At 41.9% G+C, this 17,234-nt stretch overlaps 1 protein-coding gene across 2 annotated transcripts in view; it reads right to left on the bottom strand.

Annotated features, from left to right (window-relative positions):
• Positions 1-17,234, bottom strand: part of ELL (elongation factor for RNA polymerase II) — an 85,813-nt gene that overhangs the window by 27,220 nt on the left and 41,359 nt on the right. For both annotated transcript variants that reach the window (XM_084614668.1, XM_084614669.1), the window contains exons 3-5: positions 5,855-5,976; positions 3,840-4,003; positions 652-905 (exon numbers count right to left, since the gene is read on the bottom strand). In XM_084614668.1, coding sequence (XP_084470794.1) covers positions 652-905; positions 3,840-4,003; positions 5,855-5,976 — 540 coding nt within the window. The remainder of the gene's footprint in view (positions 1-651; positions 906-3,839; positions 4,004-5,854; positions 5,977-17,234) is intronic.

Below are 17,234 nucleotides of genomic sequence, written 5' to 3'. Positions count from 1 at the left end.
CTTGAAGACGTTAACATCTGGTATACATGAAAACATGACTAGCAAGAAGCTGCTTGATCTTCAGTGTTAAACAATTTAATACATTTCTTTAGCAGTAAAGGCGTGATTTGAGAGACGCTGAGGGACAAAGTGAGCAGGGAACATTCTCTTTTGGATAGAAAATATTGCATACGCTAATTTACTGACATGTTATTGTTTTGCATGTATTATGAACACCTCTGAACCCTATCTACCATAGTTCATATCAATTCATACTCAAGTGTTAAATGTTTGCCATAAAGCCATAAAAGCAAGGAGAGGTCACAGTTCGATATTAAATACACAATATACTGCAATGCAATTTGAAAGTGTGGAAGTGACCAAAATGTCTGCTCTTAAAGCGGTCCTAATTTGGTAGATAGTTTATACAAATTGATTATAAACCCCTGAAAGTGAAAATGTTGAGAGGCTGCTAATGTGTCTCTAACAAAGCCAGTATAATACCGCAACCTATCCCTTAGTCGATTCTTACTAGGCACAGCCACTGAAGAAAATTAATCTATGGATCACATCAAAGCTGCAGTTTAAGTATTGCCTAAGACAAAATCTGTCAACATTATGACACCACATTTGTCTTAATGATTTAGGCAAACATCTAGGTAGGACACTAACCTGTTGCAGGAGGCTGTCCAGCAAATCCTTGTCCTGCTGAGAAAGTCCATCCTTTTGCAATCTGAGAATAAGTTCAGGTTTCTTATAAGGCTTTAGTGCCAGTAAGTGCACAACCCTATCTTTGAAGGGTCTCTGAGAAATTGCACTATTGCCTCTCTTTATTGCACTGGCGAGGTTGACTGGTGTTGGCCGTTTCCTAGAGGGAACAGCATCGGAAGCTCCTGGTGCAGGCTTACGCAACTGAACCTTTTTGCCTAAAAGGAAATGAAAATTTAGTGAACTGCAGGAGTCACCTTGCAAAGTCCAGTGTTTTGCCAATGTGCATATGTACATAATAAACTCCAATACGAAGCCCTGATAGACAACAATGGAAGACTCAAATACACATACTCCTGGGCCAATGGAAGTCCAGGACAAACATTCTGCGAAACCTAAGATTTAATCCAAGCGTGTAAAAAGTAACTGGAAGTCCAAAGCAGCGTCATCACACATGGGGAACATGGTTATTATTAGCTACAAACTTGTAGAACTTCAATTCTCTGCTCACCAGTCCTATCGTCTTCACAATGTTCTACATCCCCTACTGAGTCCAGCCAGACTTTCCCTGTGAAAAGGAAAGTCCCATAATTGCAATGTAGAGCAGCACTGTCATACACAGTGATAAGAGCAGAACTGGTCAATGGGAGGCTCCCCCGCTGCTGATCTCAGCTGAACTGTTCTCCAGCAGATGTTTCTGTTTTTAGAACAAGAGGAACTTTATGGGTCTGGTTCCACAAGCCTTCCCCCTGAGAGCAAATACAAGGACATGAATGGGCTCTAACCCGTGCATGCTAGTCTAGTTGTCTATCATACTGACTATTTAATGTGACATTTCCATTTAAGTAATAACTTTCAGCCTCTTAATGAGCATTTGTGTACACCTGAGAACTGTAAAACAGATTTTAACATTCAGTTCAAATCCCCCAGGAAAAGCTTCCTCCATTCCATTTTGGGAGTTTTGTTTTTATCTATTTCCTTTTGATTATACCCTCTGGGCCTCAGGTTTTCCAGCTACCACGTCAAGCCTGAATTTATTTTTTTTTTAAACTGGAAACCCCCCCTTGGATGTGACGCAGAGGCAAACTGCATCGTTGGCTGGAAGATCAGCTGCCCCTCCTCCTAAAAAAACCTGGGTTGTTTCCATATGGAAAACAAGAGCTTTCTTAATGAAAAGCCAGATTCTATTACTAATCATAAATGTGCCCCCATGACAGAGAATACAGTCAACAGAAAAGAAAACAAGATAGCCAAAACAAGAGGCAAAAGTCTTCATATCTTGCAAAGTTTTATAGAAGCCATTTAAAAAATTAACAGCCATTTTAGTTCAAGCAAACAGAGTGAACTGATCTGACATAAATGAAATCCAGCTATTTATTCCAACAGTTTTTGGAGATCTTATTTCAGCATAGCAGTTCTCTCTGCTTAGGAAACGATGTTTTCAACTGAGTCATCGGAAGATGCTGCTGATTATGTGCAATGTTTGTCTAGTCTACTCAAATGTAGGTTGCATACATTTTTTTAAGCCATCATTTCCTGGGTTCTGATTACACACAAATTGATGCAAGTCAATAAAGGCTGTTCCACTAGTGGGGTTAGTGAAGACAAAAAGGGAGAGAACCAAAAAGTCCACACATGTTGTTAAGCAACCGGAAGGTCAGAGGTCTAACAGGATCTAATTTCTAGAAATAGGATAAGAAATGTCATTAACAGACTTGTCAGGTTTTTAGAGCTTGCTTGTTTTTTGCCAGGAATCAAACACCAGAAATATGTTTGTGGCATTTCCATTTACAGCTAGGACCAAGAGGTGGAGAGATACACACAAAATATACCTGATGTTAAACCAAACCCTTTTTAACCTCAGCAAGTGTTCTGTTCAAGGGTCAGGCTTATCCAGACTGCTCTAATTTTCACACTTAATGAGAAATTATTTAACTTCTTCATAGCAATCAGGTTGAGCTGCCTGAAATCACTACATATACATGCCTAAGTGCTGACCCCCTATAATCTCCTGTAAACATTAATTTTAAAAAAATCAGCTTTCCTTCCTCTCTTAGATCATATAAAGTCAACAAGTCACATACATGCTTGAGGATCCTGCAAGTCAGATGCAACGTGCATCTTATATGATGAGGCTACTCTGAATATGCATCTTTTCCCCTAGGTTGGAGAGCAGGACCCCAGACCCCTTTTCCTTCCCTTTCCTCGAATACAAGCCTGACTACTGTGCTCCCAGTCCCCCCTCCCCTGCCCCAAACATTTTGACACCAAAGTCTTAGTTTACACAGTAAACCCCAGCCCCACCCCAACACTTGCTGGCTGTATTTTCATTTTATAGAGGGAAAATTTTAATTCTTACTAGAACTTCAGTTTTATTATCCTTTCTTCTGGGAAGCTGTTTGCTCATGAGCCTGATGACTATCCCTTTACTCTTGTGGTTTTTCAAATATGAAGAGTTAAACAAAATTATTTTCTAGAGTACAGGAAATCAATGAATTTCCGTCCTGATTACTATCTTAATTCTCAGCTTTGAGCACTTGGCTGATAAAACTACGAGTGAAGATCAATCCTACATTCTGCAACTCACCATTCTGTACACAGGGATCCTCTGTGAGGAAACAAGTCATCAGATCACATGAGCTGGGAGAAGAAAAACCAACTGACTCAGAAAAACGGAGGCTGGGCCTTCTGGGTTGCACTAATTGTTCATGTATGGCAGTGGATAGGGATCTGAGCCCAGGGAAAGCACCTCCCCACTCCAGTTTGGAACCCACTAATATTTGTCCTGTATCTCTTCCTTCTTCGGCCAGTACAGAAACACTTTGTGAAGCAGTACGATTTGGTCCCCGGTAACAGAAATAAAGAAAGACTCTCAAAAAGCAAACTGTAAGGCCAATCCTCAGCTGCCATCTAGGAACAGAACGGTCACTGAATATCTGACCACTAGCTCTGCTATATTCAGCATCTTTACTCTAGAGAAGTTACCAGAACCTCATCAGACACTACCAGATACTGTTTAAAAGAAAGATTTGTGATGTCAGGTTTGGCCCGCAAACCACTTGCAGTCAAGCCTTGCATAGCCCAGACAAACACTAACAGATGCATCCTAGGTGGGAACCAGGTATTGCTCCAACAATCAAGTTGCTTCTTACCTACATATCTCCCGCCGGGTTTAATAACTATTGCGCTTCGGCTGCGAGTTTCCTCCTCAGCTTGTGCCATGCTCTGCCTTGCCTTCTGGTAGGAGTCATCAGTAGCGCACACAGTGATTTTATCCTGTATGCTTCCAAGACAGTCCAGATGGATATTACCATTGCTGTAAAAAATAAATGATATAATCAGATATTCCTAGGATTAACATACATTTCGCTGTTGGCTAGTAAGTGAGCCACAGAGAGACCTGAAGTTACCTGAAAGCAGCTGTTCACATCATGGTCTTTTGCTAAGTGCCAGTTCCTCATAGAACAAACCATACCAACATTTTTCTGTATATGCAGGGGGGGGAAAAAAAAAAAAATCTACGGCTAGCAAGCTAATCAGTTTATTATTTCAGACTCCTGCCAGCAAATTATTACAGAAATAATTACACTCACATGGCCACGCTTCATCTAAGCAGCTCATATTCTCGTACAAATATGAATAAAGCCTAATATCCCTGTAAGATGACATCTTCATTTGCCATGTGGTTAAAATGACCTGGGAAAAAATCACACAGGAAATCTGTGGGAGAGCCAGGAATAGAATCCAGATCTCCCAGCTCCCACTCCTATCCCTTAACCACAAGGCTATCCTTCCTCCACAGGAGATTTCTGCAAAATGGGTTCAAGAGAAAAACTTGATACGCTCCAGCAGCCACTGAGCAGCAAGCTCTTACTGACAGAGCTGAGAATAGTAAGAATGGAAAATTCAATGCAATGGTCTCTGATGCAAGCACCTCAGGACTAGTAGATGCTTGAGCTTTCCAAGCCACTGGAGAATTAGGAACTTTTTCCTGTGTTCATCACTGGGAAAGCATCAGTAAAGTCACTACAGCTTTCTAAGGATAAGAAAGGTAGGAAATTACAGGCATAGAAAAGGATTGTAGCCCAGATACTTAAGCCCTCCTGCAAAGCATTAACCTAAGAGAATTTCCAAGGATCTCACTGATAGCCCCATTAACTGGTCACTTAGTTCCCAACCATGTTTTTCAAAGGCTCTGTGCACTATAATGGAAAGGTGTTCTCCTTCACAGTGCATCCTCCCCAGCCCAATTCTCACTAAAGGCAGAGCTCTCCCTGATCCACACTACAGGGCACGGGGAGAGAGAGGAAGGGGGAGTGGGGGTGGGAGGCAGCACATGCTTGTTGATCACCACACAGTGCAACTAGCCTGTGTCTGCCCCAAGTGAGGCTGAATTTGGTCAGAAGTTTTTTCAAACTAAAGTAGCAATACATACTTGGCTGTGGAGGCTGGGATTTTCAAAAAGCACTCAGTACTTCACTAGCTCTGCTGCCACTGAGGTCAACGGGTTTTTTCCATTAACTTGTGCACTTTTGAAATCCCACTTGAAAGCTTTAGAGGAACACTTTAAACACAAACAAGCACCATCTACCCCTGGAGCAAAACTGTCTCCAAAGCTACTGACTGATGTCAGACATGAACAGGAATCCCTGGCCTTGCCTAAAAATCTCCCTGCCACCATTTAGCTCCATTAATTATAGTGAAGCAGGATACTTAGTGTGCACAGGCCACTAGTGGCCACCAGCATTTTAGTCACCAAGTTTTCTAGATCTGCTGCTGTAAGAGGGGCTAGTCAGTGTGCGGGTTGCATTATTAGTGGCCAGTCTAACATTAGCACCTCTACCATTGCTAGAGCTGACATTTTAAGAAAAAGAAGTTTAACAGACACAGAAGAAGCCTGTAAAACAACAAAAGAATGTGGAATGTGAAGAGGACAGGGGCATTCTTTGAACCTATCTGCAAAAAATCCAGGAAGTGGCTGGGACAGGTAGTCATTTTTCTGTGCATGACTCTTGGCACACACGAGGTCCCACAAAGGGAAAGCCTCCTTGAAAAAATAAAAACTTACTTTAAAGGCACATTTACATTTCACTTCTCTTCACAATGTAAGTAAAAAACCCTCATTCTGAGCAACAGGATTTCTTTTCCTTTTTGATGTACCACTCACCTGGATACATACTGCTGTATACAGTCAAAACTCCCCTGGGGGCTGTCCCTGCCAATATTTGAAAGATAAAACATGAAAGTTCGCACTTCCGTTTGGCAGTCGGGCCTGGGAATAGTGATGTGCTGTTTGGAAAGAAAAAAAAAGTGGATCATTGGGAAGTCTGCTCTACCACAAACACAAGACATTCAGAAGGTCACTTAGTGCTGTATTTCTCAAAAGTCATTTTCAGCATTTAACACAGGTAACATTTGTGAATTACGGCACAGAACACAGGAATGAAGTCAAGCAAAAGGAGCAGTAGTAAGGCAGTTTCATATAGTTAATGAGCAGTAACAGTTGCTTCTGTCTTCCCTTCTCCAGCCCAACCCCAAGTCATTCTCTAGTTTTATTTATTTTCTCCAATTATACAGTACCAGAAAATGGCAGTCTGGTCTTGGTCACAGAAGGGTAAGATGTGTGTGAGATTTAGAAATAGTGACGGAATGAGGGAGAAGAGCATTATGAATTTTTACCAGCAAATTCAATCTCAGGCAGTAATTGGCTTTTTAAATTCAGGTTTACCACAGCAAGAGGGACTCCAAACCATCTGGGGAAGGTTTCTGAAGAGGTATGCTTCCTGTGGATTTTATCCGGCCAGCAGGTTCACCCTAGGGCTGTAGATTCTAGACTTGCCTGCAGTGTAAGGGCAGTTATATGGGTACAGAAGTGCTTATGGCAGTATAAGCTTACGTCGGTCACGGTGCCAGCAGTAAGTTATACTGCTGTAGACATTTTGATATCAGTGTAACTGCATCTACACTAGGAAAGTTTTGCCAGTTTAGTAAACTGGTAATGTTAAACCAGCAAAAACCTCCTAGCATAGCTTAGATTTTAATGAGAGATATTTTCTGGAGGTAGCATGGCTTAGCAGCTCATCAAAAAGTAATGCACCAGTTAAATCTAGATCAAAGGCTAGACAAAGCCATTTGAAATATTTCTGTCAGATTCCAGAAAGACAAGCTGGAAAATGGTTTCAGAGCTCCTAGTAGTGAGTGAAGGTGCTCCTCTTGTCCCCGCAAAATTTCCTACATTTATCAGCACTTGAGCTGGCAGCGTGGGGAGCCCTGCTGTGGACAAAGCTGGTTTTGACACCATGCCATTGAGATTTCTCAGGGCAGGTCTAGACGATAAGGTGGCAGGAACGCTGGTGAACACCTGTGCTTGGTCTAAACCCGTGCCACTGATGTTGCTACCACTGCGGGAGCTGCACTGGTACTACACCACAGGTGGGCACTTTTAGGGATTTTTAAAAGGAGCATGCTAGTGTAGACAAGGCTCAAACGTGCTCCTGCACGTAAAGCAACAGGCAGGTCCTTGAAATCCACTTATCCACCCCAAGCTCTAACGTATCTGGCTGCAGGCTCAAGATTCACTAGCACACGCTTTTCTTCTCTGGTCTTGTGCTCTGCCAACTGCAGGCATTCAAAGATCATGAGTCAGACCCCCCCCCCACACACACACATGCAAAAAACGAAGACTGGCTTAAAAAAAATCATGACCAAAACACAGGATTCTTTTTATTTGCTTTCTGGTTTTGGAGTTCAGAGTGCGCGAGGGTTATATTTTCAGGTTGGTACAGAACCGTAAGAACTAGAAGGTTTTTTTTTTTTTTTTAAACTAAATGAAAGCTGAGATTCTCGCACAATCACTTGATTCCAGGAGCTAGGGATTTAATCAGATACCAGGTATTGTGATACTCGAAATAAAATGGCAAGAGCCAGCATAGGCAGTTTTTGCAACACTCAGTACAGCTGCAAGAACACAGGACCTGGTCCCAAAGATCTCCCAAGGATGACCTCCTCACGCCCAGTAGCATGTAGTGCTCATAAAAGTGGAAGATAGGGAGGTGGGAGCCACAGAGTAGAAGAAAAGTTGCCACAAACGTAGCCTTGATGAAATTTTCTTTCAGGACAGAGGCAGAAAATGAGCAAAGAAGAAATGGGCCAAAAAAAAAAAAAAAAAAAAAAAAAGAAAGAAAACAAAAAAAAGAGCTGAATCTACATGAAGATATGGGTGGGGAGTGAAAACTATCTGCCAATCAATCACAAGGGGAGGGTGGGAGTCTCCACCAGAAGACACTGACAAACCCCACTCTAGGAAGTTGGTCCACCCTCATTCACTCATGCTCAAATCATGGTTGCTGTTGTCAGTACTTAATTCAAACCAGTGTGGGCTGGCTTTTTTAAAATTAGTGATCTGGCACTAAACAGTGCGACACAATCCACTAGAAATTATGATTATTATCTTCAGAGATTATAATTTCCAAATCAGGATTTCAGGCTCACATTGGAGAGTGACCCTGCTATTATATGAATCAAACATTAAGTGTGCTCTGCAAAGAACCCTACAGATGACACTGGCATCAGCCTAACTTGTACCATTTTCTCATGGACAACGAATTCCCTGAGTCCTACCGCACTAGTTTTTAAACTGAAAGAGCTACTTGTCTCTTTTCCATGTATGTTCTGGGCTCAGCATGGATTAGGGCTTTCCACAATGTAAATGGTTGATAATTAAGATGGTTGCCAGTGGAGGGTGCAAAATGAATGCCCGTTGTAATCTATTTTTCAGTTGTACCATACACTATTTAAAGTTTGACTGCCTATAAGGGCTGGTCTACACAGAGAATTAGTACAAAGGCTAGCCAGAGTGTGAAGCAACAGCACACCAATTTGCCACACTACTAACTTGCCATGTGAACACTGGGGGACTTGCTGGAGTAGTGTTCATATGGTGAGTTAGTCCATGGCAAGCTGGTACGATATGCATGTACACCCTGGCTTCCTGTGCACTAACTGACCTTGCAGACAAGCCCTAAGTGAATTACTAGTTGTATCTTGTATCACTATACATGCATATATTTCACATCCATGTCTACCATGTCCAGCACAGCCATGGGTCCAACTGGTAGCCATTTGCTGAATAATATAAACTCCATTTAGTAGGATCTATCTATACGGCTTTCTGGGTGCTTAGTCACTTAGCTTTGGCCTCCAAGTACTGTAATAGCAGAGTGCTCTAACAGCCTAGGAACGCAATGCTTATTATGTCTTACAATTGGTCTGGCAAGAAATGCTTCAGGGAGCAGTGCTTGGCAAAATGAGTGCCCCTAGTGCTCCTCCCCACACAAGTATAATTTCTACACTGGCAAACCTTGCCTGCCCCTAGTTACTAGAAGTGGTTTTCCTCATTTCCAAAAGAGCAGGTAAACATCAGATGTCACTTCACACAGTTTGCAAATGTGAAAAGTGAGCAAGTTATTCAATCCAGGAATTCAATACTTTAATGTAAATTCACTGGACTTGATTGGGTAGAATTCCAGCTACCAGTGCTGTACCAAGATAACACATCTTGGTTATAGATGCATCTGATGAAGTGAGCTGTAGCTCATGAAAGCTTATGCTCAAATAAATTGGTTAGTCTCTAAGGTGCCACAAGTCCTCCTTTTCTTTTTGCAAATACAGGCTAACACAGCTGCTACTCTGAAACAAGATATAACACCAACTCTTTCCCTAAAGTAAAGTGCAGTGGACTGAGTGCTGGAAACTTCTCAGCCATCAGACACATGATGGGTGACTAGGAGTTTCAACCTGTCACTTTCCTCATCTGTAAAATGGGTATAATTCTGGCCTCTGACGATGTTTGAAGATTTAAAATGTTAAGTGTCCTCTATTAATTTCTTTTTGACACAGTTAATGTTCCCTTTTAATAATTTTATTAAGATGATGTTGAAGTAAAAAGAAAATGGTACAGAGTTTAAGCACAGAAGTTTCTGGTTATCAGGGATTAAGGTACAGATCATCAAGGGGTGTGAAATTTGGTTTAGGAACGGGTGGTTTAAGGAATACATAATCTGCAATCTCCCTGATGGGGGTAAAAGGTTAATGGGTCAAAGTACAGACATTGAGATATGGGGGTATGCTGTCCATATAATGGCTATGTTCGGGTGTGGAGTATAATGAGTGGATACGATGATGAGGATGGATTTACCCTCATTTGGTGAGATTTAATGTTCAGTGACTTTATGGTTCCAGTTCATATGGTCCAATGGAAAAAAAGTCTCTCAGTCCCTTTCTGTTAGGATATAGATATTCAGGCCTGTCTGTAAAGGCCTATATTCTAAGAATTTAGGTGTATTCTTATCGCTTGGCTAGTTCTAGAGGTATAAAAGAAAGAATCAAAACCACTGTCTGCCAGTGTAAGGGCCTTCTCTTACTGTGACAGTTTGTGGCCCTGTGCTTAGGCTCAGGCCTTTGGCTAAGCAGCAGAGGCAGCCATAAGCTGGGAAGCAAACAGTCACATCCTCACATTCCAAACTAGTCACACTGAAATAAGGTGCTATTTGGCTGTTAGGAATACAATCCTGTCCTGTATTCTTATCACCTCCAGAGAAAGGGAAGTGCCTAGAAAATGTAAAAGGAAACTTAGTTTGATAGCATCCTGTCTGGCAAGAACTCACTTATCAATAGCTGGGATGTGAAATCCTCACTTCTGTATTGTTTTGTCATTATAGTTCCCACTTTGCTATTGTTTGTCTGTATAATCTCTGTCTGGTTCTGTGATTGTTCCTGTCTACTGTATAATTAATTTTGCTGGGTGTAAACTAATTAAGGTGGTGGGATATAATTGGTTACATAATCATGTTACAATATGTTAGGATTGGTTAGTTAAATTTCAGGAAAATGATTGGTTAAGGTATAGTTAAGCAGAACTCAAGTTTTACTATATAATCTGTAGTCAGTGAGGAAGTGACTGGGGGTGGGCATGTGGGTGTGTGAGATGGGAACAGGGAATGGGGGTAAGAAAATTGGAATCATGTTTTGCTAAAGGGGGAAATGGGAGCAGGGAATGGGAGTAAGGAAACTGGAATCATGTTTGGCTAAGGGCAGGAATGGGAACAGAGACACAGGTGTAAGGCTCTGTGGTGTCAGAACTGAGAATGAGGATACTAAGGAAGGAAACTGGAATCATGCTTGCTGGAAGTTCACCCAATAAACATCGAATTGTTTGCACCTTTGGACTTCAGGTATTGTTGCTCTCTGTTCATGCGAGAAGGACCAGGGAAGTAAGTGGGTGAAGGAATAAGCCCCCAACACTTTCCCATAGTTAAAAGAAAAGGAGTACTTGTGGCACCTTAGAGACTAACCAATTTATTTGAGCATGAGCTTTCGTGAGCTATAGCTCACCCATAGTTGATGCACGATGTCGTACTGGCTCACACCTCCTGATACTGTTGGTGGCCGGTGATGTGTTCGATGTAGATGTCCCTGGACCATCAGATGGTGTCCGAGACCATAAGGTGCCACATGAGCCATGCGTAGCGTCGACCGATCCCACAGGTCCGCAGCACACACTCGTTGCAGGGGTCCCAAGCGCCAAGGGCTCCGATGATCAGGACATCCATCTGCACCTTTTAGCCCTTCGCTCCCAAGGTATCATAGAATCATAGAATATCAGGGTTGGAAGGGACCTCAGGAGGTCATCTAGTCCAACCCCCTGCTCAAAAGCAGGACCAATCCCCAATTAAATCATCCCAGCCAGGGCTTTGTCAAGCCTGACCTTAAAAACTTCTAAGGAAGGAGATTCCACCACCTCCCTAGGCAACGCATTCCAGTGTTTCACCACCCTCCTAGTGAAAAAGTTTTTCCTAATATCCAACCTAAACCTCCCCAAGGAGGAGGCCAAGGGGGTGTATTTTTCCAGCTTACGAGCTCGGGCTTCGCAGAAGGCCAGGGTCCTGTTCTCAAAGGAGACCATGACATCGATGAGGATGATCTTTTTCTGGGCCTCATCTGTGACTACCACGTAAGGTCGCAACTGGCTGTCAGTACCGGGGATGGCACAGTTCACGGCAACCTCCCTCAGGCACGGTGCGATGGCTTTCACCAGGAGGTTCTGGATGGCATTGTGGAGCAGCTGCCAGGCTCTGGAGTGGGGCTTGCAGCTGCACAGGATGTGCGGCAGGGTCTCGGAGTAGCCGCACTTCCTGCAATGCTTGTCTCGGTTCCTGTGGCGGACGGCTCCGTTGAGCGGGACGCAGTTGAGCCGGGCACAGTGGATGAATCGCCAGTCGGCGAAACGGGTGAAGCTGCCCCCGGCGAGGAAGTGGTTGCTGGCGTCCCACTTGCTGGTCAGTTCAAAGGCTTTACCCTGGTCCAGTTTACGCTAATGTTAAGCATCCTCTATTAATTTCTTTTTGACACAGTTGAAGTTCCCTTTTATACTACTAGATACACCAGCATACACAGAACATAGACAAGATGGTCTAGTGGGCCTTTTCTATCTCCCTATCAATGTGGAACCGTTCCTTACAGTACATTTTCAAGTGTTTTGTCCAATACTAACTAAGAAGTAACCAAATCAGAAATTAATGAGCTACTACAAATTTGACACTTGGCTATAACTAGACGATTGCTACTCAAGTCCCAAACCTAGTACTTCTGTAGAATTTCTGTAAGTTACGAAGCCAGCGTCCTCCAGGGACACAATTGAGACTGAGGTGACCAAGATCCGCAATTAACATTTACGTTAAAATTTGCTTGTTTCAGTACTGAAAAGTAGATTTAATGCAAATTGACAGTTATCTAGGAATTATTTTTAGCTGAAGCAGCAGGTCATCCAGCCATCTAATCCACATAATAAGTCTTCAAAAGAGCCCCGATGCTGGTGTTCAGTAATCACTATACCATGTAACCACTGGTATTTAAAAATAGCCCATTTACAGATGTGACTTTTGTTCTCTATTACAAGAAATCATTCGAAACAAAATGCTACACAGATGAATGTAAGTTTCACTTAGAACACTACTGCCAATGCAAGTCCATACCAAGAAGTGGAAAAAATGGCACGTTTCCAATTAAGGTGTTATTCACACATTTGGGGTTTTTAAAAATACCTTGTGAAAATATTAAGATAACGCTGCACAAAAGTATCATAAGAAACTTCAGATTTTAAAATTAATTTAAACTAGTTTCTTAACTTTTTTTCTTCCTTGCTCCCCCTTTCCACTCACCACCTGCAAATCTGACCCAGCACTAACCCCCCACTCAGTACATCCTTTTACTGAAATAGAAACTATCCTCAGCAACTCTTGTACATTTCACAAGAATTTGCACTGCAAGAACTGTCACCCTTGAGAACGCTATGATCCTGAAGCTTTTGAATTCTAATTTAGAACTGTCTCACGGAAAGAGTGAAAAGTGAATATTTTATGAAATATTAACAATAAAGTAAAGCGTGTTGATAATGAAAAATATTTATACAAATGTAACAAACTGATATGCCTCTTGAAGTAGCTTAATGAGGATCATACAAAGCAGCTTATTTCAGTGATGGATCCAGCACCTTTGCATACCTGCTTTAAGGCAGAGTAACACTACAGCAATGATGACCTATTTTCATTATTGCAGACATTCTGAAAAGGCCAAAAGTTATAAAAAAAATTACATGGTAACACACTGAGAAAGTAGTTAACAAAACAATGCTAGTTTGAAGATACACATCTCACAAAAGCAAGGATAATTTCTAATTTGTGATTAAGACGACCTGTCAAAGCTTTCAGGACCCAAATGTAATCTACCTGGGACAACGGTCATATTTGGAAGATCTTTCCTCCTGATCTCAAACTAATAATTGAAAGAGCTGTCAGCCACATTTCGGGCCAACAACCCTGACAGCCTCCTTTTCAGCTTTGCATTCCCTAGACAATGAAGAACCACTGCCATGCCTCGCTATTAACCTGAACTTTTTGTGCCTAGTGATTTGTCTCCCAACCTTAATATTTTAATTATGGAATAATGATCAAGATGAAAGGCATTTCCAGGGGATGAATGGACAGCTGGGAGACAGTGGTCTGAGGTACTTATTGCAAACATTACATGCTAATGAAAGAACGTGGACATATGGCATGGAGAGCATTTCTAGAGAATTAATGCCAATGTAAGAGAAGATGCATTTGTCTTAAAATGTTTCTCACCCTCTCATTCCCCCTGCTCCCTCCCATCCCCGCCAAAATATTTCTAAGTAATTTGCAGGATTTTCTTCTCTGCAGGATGGAGGCATACAGGGAAAAAAATGCTTCAGCCTTTAAAAACGTGTGTTGCTGGAAACTGCGTCTTTAAATTATATTCTTTCTTTGAAATATGTCCCAGATACAGAACTTGTGACCCTTAAAAGTTATATCAAAATCATCTCCATAGCAACAGGCATTCTGAGGTAACATACAAAGGCAGCAAAGGGGGGGGAGGAGAGGGAGGGAAATAAAGGAAGAATGGAGGTGGGGGAGGAGGAAATAAGTTTGTTCCAAAAATAATAGACCAAAAAAAAAAAGCATGAATGTGATCATTTGGATGTGAGGACTTATTACTGATCTTAGCTCTTATCTGTTCCACTTGAATTGGAGAATTTACCAAAAATTCCTTAAAGCTAACCTGCTAATTCCTTAAAGCAAGGCTCTATCCTGATATATAGGAATACTACATTTAAAAGCAGCTGGTTACATAAATGCCAGCTTCTTGTCCTACACAGCAAAGACAATAAAAAAAGACAAAGCTCCTTCTATCTGCCCCATCTGAGCTGGTTCTCGCTCCCTTCAAAGCTCTACCTTTGGCCTTTACTTGGCAGTGCAATTAATTACACAGTTGACAACAAGGCAATCAGAGGTCAGCTCTGGGCTGCCAACAGCCTCTTTCTACCCACAATGCCTCAGTGCCGCTCAAACTGTGCAGGTCTCAGTGTTTCACTCATTAAATGGCCATGTTAGAGGTAATCATGCTGCATAATTCCCTTTTCATTCAACATATGTATAGGGTATGCTACAATTACAGATGACTGACAGCAGTTTCTATTAAAAACTATTCTGTGAACCTTTAAATTAGTGGCCAAAAAAATCCAATAAAGTACACTAATTTTTTCCTTAATGTGTTACACTTTAAAAATAACATTGATAATTAGGTTTTATTTCAAGCAGGCCAAAAATGCACTAGGTTTAAGAATGCTGATCTCCAGTTCTGTTGATAACACTGCAGTGTCAACCTCACTAAATAAAGGGACAGGATAGGGGAGCAGTTGTACTTTGAAGTTGTTCAGATGAATTTTCCCACTGAAACTATATCCTTGGAGAAGGAAGATAATGTAAACAGCTAGAATGGGAAACTTCTTCTAACTCTTATTATAAAGTTTACAGTGAAAATAATATTTAGATCCTTAAAAGGTGACCAGTCAAGGGGGACATTTGTGCACCTTGTGGGCTTCTTCATTGCAGGCAGGGCTGACAGCACCGCTGAATTAAAGCTGCCCAACACATCCCATTATAAGACCTTGTTTTCAGTTGCTTACAGCTGCCGATCTTTAACTTTTGGGGCATGAATTTTCCATGCTGAGTGCCTGCCTCACATGGAATTTTTCAAAAAAATTCCACCATCTATAAAGAAAGCCTGAAAGAGGTGCCTTCTCTGCATGCCTTCAGCACCCAAAATCAAAAAGGGGCTTGGGGTTATTTTTGTTTGAAACCTTACAAAAGCTATTATACCTTACTTCCCTGTTTTGCTAGTGGCCTGGAGAGTTAGTGGGATTGCGAAACTACAAGGCACTGAAATGTGAGCACCTGCACAGGGAAGGGATTACTAGATTTTGTTAACACCTATTTAATTCACATTTGGAAGATTTTCCTCACAACCACATAAGGGCTAGAAGTGTAATATTTACAAAATGAAAGCATAGATTCTGCTGCACGCTTCTTTGGTGAGGGGTGGATTCTGCAGCAAATTCCATGGCCGCAGAATCACAAAAGAGACAGGGAGCTAAGTACAGCGTTTGAATTCAATTCTCATTTCAGCTGCAATCCTGTGTGATGGCAAGTCAGAAGGTAAAACTTTACTTCCAAGAAATAGACCATGTAATTTTGCTCTACTTAATTTTCCAAGACAGTGAAACTGAGACACAAGATCCCTTCTTATAAGCTAAGCTCTCTCTTGGAAACTGCCCCAGATATCCCCAAATTTGAGTATAAATCTGTTCCACTTCTACTAGGAATGTAATAATTGCCATTCAGGAACAGACTAGTGGCCACATAGTAGAGTATTCCATCAACAAAGGCCAGTCCCACATACTTCAGAAGAAGCTGTAAGAAACTTTTCAGACAGCTACAGGATAGCCTGCCCCAGGGAAAGTTTCCTGCTGACCCCCAATAGTTAAAGCTTGGCTGAAACATGAGGGTTTATATCCCTTCCTTCCTTCTTTTTTTTTTTTTTTAAATTTACCAGAACAGCTCTAGATATTCTTGTTACCAGTAATCATTTTTTGAATCCTGATAAGCTCTTGGATTGTGATATCCTGTGGCAATGAGCCTCACAGGTTAGTTATGTTGTGTGGAAGTATTTATTGGTTTTGAATTTGACACTTAATTTCACTGAAGGTCCCCTTGTTCTTGTATTAAGAGAGGGGTACCTTACAGTACCTCTGGCTCTTCAAGATGTGGTAGTCAGTATGGATTCCACTGCAGGTGCTTATACAAAGGCATAAGGGGGACAGCCACGATCTTCCCTCACTTCCCCTGTAATTCAAAGCCAATGTTGTTGAGGACTTCAAAAAGTGGGGATAAAGGGCGAGTTGTGGGATCCACACAGACAACATCTCAAAGAACCACAGTCATTGTAGGGTAAGTAACCATTCTTTCTTCAAGTACATGTCCATGTGGATTCCACTGTAGGTGACTGGCAAGCACAACTGCTCAGTACGTGGGACTCTCCTAAGCAGAAGAGGCACCTGCTGTGTTCATCTTTCAGTGGAATTAGCCCATCACAAGATAGGTAGTGCTTGAAGCCCACAGGTTTCAAATCCACCATGTTGAGAAGGCCTGCATAGGGGTCTGGCTGAACATTCACTCCAGATGGAATGATAGTGTTGACAGCAGTGGCATGTCAGAGACTCAGAAGAGTTCTGGATGTTATTATGAAGCGTTTGAAGAAATGTAGCCAAAGCTAAGAACCAGCAAGTTGGACACTCGTCAGGTTCCATCTCGCTGCCACAAGTAGTAAAAGGGAATGGAGGGAAGGTCTTGGCCGCCCCACCCTTTATGCCCCCATACAGGGGCACGAGGTGACATCGGGTGCATGCATGGCCTGGACTGAGTTACTTAAAAAATCCAATCGCACATGCACGTGGCACATACGTACTTACAACAGGATCCACATCAACTTAAACCAGAGAATGGCGTTCCTCATTTCCTGTCTCTACACCATTTATTATGTGTATTTTTAAAAACGTGTTCTCTTATCTCCTCTAGAGGAAGTAGTCCCTTGTTTTTCAATTTGCATATGACAGCAATTTTCCATGCCACATA

The sequence above is a fragment of the Lepidochelys olivacea genome, assembly GCF_965140295.1.
Source record: "Lepidochelys olivacea isolate rLepOli2 genome assembly, chromosome: 25".
NCBI classification, from domain to species: Eukaryota; Metazoa; Chordata; order Testudines; family Cheloniidae; genus Lepidochelys; species Lepidochelys olivacea.
This window is presented reverse-complemented; position numbering and strand designations above follow the sequence as displayed.